The 2,551-nt window shown below is 35.6% G+C and overlaps 1 protein-coding gene across 1 annotated transcript in view; it reads left to right on the top strand.

The window, feature by feature from the left end:
• USP40 (ubiquitin specific peptidase 40) overlaps positions 1 to 2,551 on the top strand; it is a 93,400-nt gene that overhangs the window by 46,310 nt on the left and 44,539 nt on the right. The window contains exons 12-13 of the mRNA XM_012659327.1: positions 206 to 377; positions 2,209 to 2,293. Coding sequence (XP_012514781.1) covers positions 206 to 377; positions 2,209 to 2,293 — 257 coding nt within the window. The remainder of the gene's footprint in view (positions 1 to 205; positions 378 to 2,208; positions 2,294 to 2,551) is intronic.

Genomic DNA, 2,551 nt, shown 5'->3' with positions numbered 1-2,551 from the left:
TTACCTTGGAATTCATGGTGACAGAGCTGAATTTTTGGTATTTATTGAAAAACTAAAGTGAATCATTTTGGCACATAGAAGAAAAGGATGTTATTTAGGTGAAATGAAGACCTTATTTGTATTATAAATCAAATATTTTTGGTATGAGATGAAATAGTATCATATAAAAACATAGTATTTATGTATTTTTTATGCCTCTTTAAAGGGCAGAATGTGATTCTGCAGACAATAATTTCGAATTGCATCTCCACCTGGGCCCTCAATATCATTTCTTCAATGGGGCTCTGCACCCAGTAGTCTCTCAAACAGAAAGCGTGTGGGAGTTGACTTTTGATAAAAGAAAAACTTTAGGAGATCTCCGACAATCAATATTTCAGGTAATTTAGCCTTACTTCCTCTTAATTTAGACATGAAGGTCCATCTTGAGCATTTCATCCTGTTTAGGATATAACTTTGTTTTCCAAAGCTGCTTAGGAAAATTTTACATCTGCCACTTCAGAGAGGGCTGACCTGAACGCTCTCCCCTACTTGTACATCTTTTAGAGAGGCTCTCCTGCACAGCTCCTAACAGCAGCTTTTCAGGTCGAGAAACAGACCTGGTACATTTTATTTGGGGGAAAAAAGAGTATAAATATGGTTGTCTTTTCTTATGGAAAATAAAGAGAATTACTTTTCAAAGGGAGTGAGAAGATAAAGATGAGCATGTTGCTTAAAACGGAACTAAGCAAGTAAAAGCAACTAATTTAGTACCCTCTGATATAAGACAGCATTTATTAATAGGATTCTTAAGTGAAGAAAAGTATGTACTAGACTATAGTAAAAACAAACATTGTGATCATTGTCTCCAAATAATTTATCCAGCTGTGTTGTAATGATGGTAATAGAAACAGTGGTGCTCTTTATTTTCCTCACACTGCTTTCGTGTAAACTGTGTAATGTGGTTCTTTGACCTCAGGAGGGCAGGCTAGGCCCATTTTGAAGATGAGATCACTGAGATTTAAAGAGACCCAATGTCTTGCCCATGGTCAGAAATCTAGGCATAGTGGAACTGGGACTCCAGCCATGATCTCCCCACTCTCCATCTAGGGTCCTTTCCTCATAATCACATTACTTCCTGACCAAGGAAAGGGAGATAGAATATGTAAGCTTTTTCGTTTTTTTTCCCAGAAAGAATTTAAACGAATTTTCTGAAAAATGGTATCACTCACCAAAATTATTAGCTTCCTTTTGATTTTTTTCTTCTAAGAAAAGCAAACCAATTTCTTTTTTAACTTTAGCTAATTTGAATGTTATTTAATTTGAATGTTGGATCAGTGTCAAGATTTCTAAAATTGCCTAATACTTCTGAACTTTTTCATTAAAAGTTTATTTCTGAGCCAATTCTGACACTTTTGCTATATAGGTGGACATGGGGATCTGAACCCGCCTAGGGTGACATTTCAAATGGAAAATATCTTATTTACTTCATAAGTTATAGATACACCCCAGCCTGTGCTTTTTGTTTGTTTTAAGTTTACGTCTCTACTGTTATCTTCACAGCAAACTAATCACTTATAAATATGAAATTTCTTTTTAAGAGAAATGTCTCTGGTATTGTGGAGAAAGAGTGGGTAGGCATAACCTTTATGGGTGATATTTTGGTGAGATTACCACAGTGCCCAGAGTCTCAGATCTAGAAACTTAAAGAACAAATCCCTGGTAATCTATTAAGTAAACTAGTAATGCCACTTATTAAATTTACAGATTTACATTCCTTTCGGGGAACTAGAATAATAGTGTGTGCTAGAGTTAGTGCTGCTTTTCCCTAAAGTGGGCTGATTCAACAAATAAGTTCTTTTGGGAAAAGTTCCTAAGCTGGCATGCTGTTCGGTTTGCTTTCTGATAAACGTGGTCTTCACATAAATTCAGTAGAACTGTTCAGACAGTTGTGCTCCTTGTGTATGTATGCCAGAGTTCTTCAGTTAGGAATGGTTGAGATTAGCCATTTTGGGATTTGACTAATTTAACGAGCGATGTCTTATTTCCAAATTTTTGCTGTTAGGTAGGCGTGGGAGTGTTCATTTGCTTGCTCCCTGTTTCATCTACATATGTGAATTGGCACAGTGCTCTTCTCACCTACCCTGCAAAGGTGCAATCTACCTATCTTTGTAGACTTATGTATGTGTATTACTATTCATTATTCTCTTTTCTTTCATTAATGTTTTTTAGCTGTTAGAATTTTGGGAAGGAGATATGGTTCTTAGTGTTGCAAAGCTTGTACCTGCAGGACTTCACATTTACCAGACACTCAAAGGTAGGATAAAGATGAAAACACAGCAGTTTACTTTACACATTTATGTTTTTGTGGGGCTTGCCTGTGATTTTCTACCTTTTGTCAGTGATTCCCCCACCTACTGCTTCCTGAACTATGTAGATTGTCTTCACACTGTCAATTTTCAAAAAGAAATAATTTATCCAATTTATGTAATTGAAATTCTTCTGACATGGAAACCTTTTATATTTGCTGAAATTAAAGCAACTTCTCTACCAAAAATTTCTTTAAAGTCTTTAG

This window comes from Propithecus coquereli, unplaced genomic scaffold (assembly GCF_000956105.1).
Source record: "Propithecus coquereli isolate 6110/MARCELLA unplaced genomic scaffold, Pcoq_1.0 Scaffold605, whole genome shotgun sequence".
Classification (NCBI taxonomy): domain Eukaryota; kingdom Metazoa; phylum Chordata; class Mammalia; order Primates; family Indriidae; genus Propithecus; species Propithecus coquereli.
Note: the sequence above shows the minus strand (reverse complement) of the source record. Positions and strands in the feature narration are given on the sequence as shown.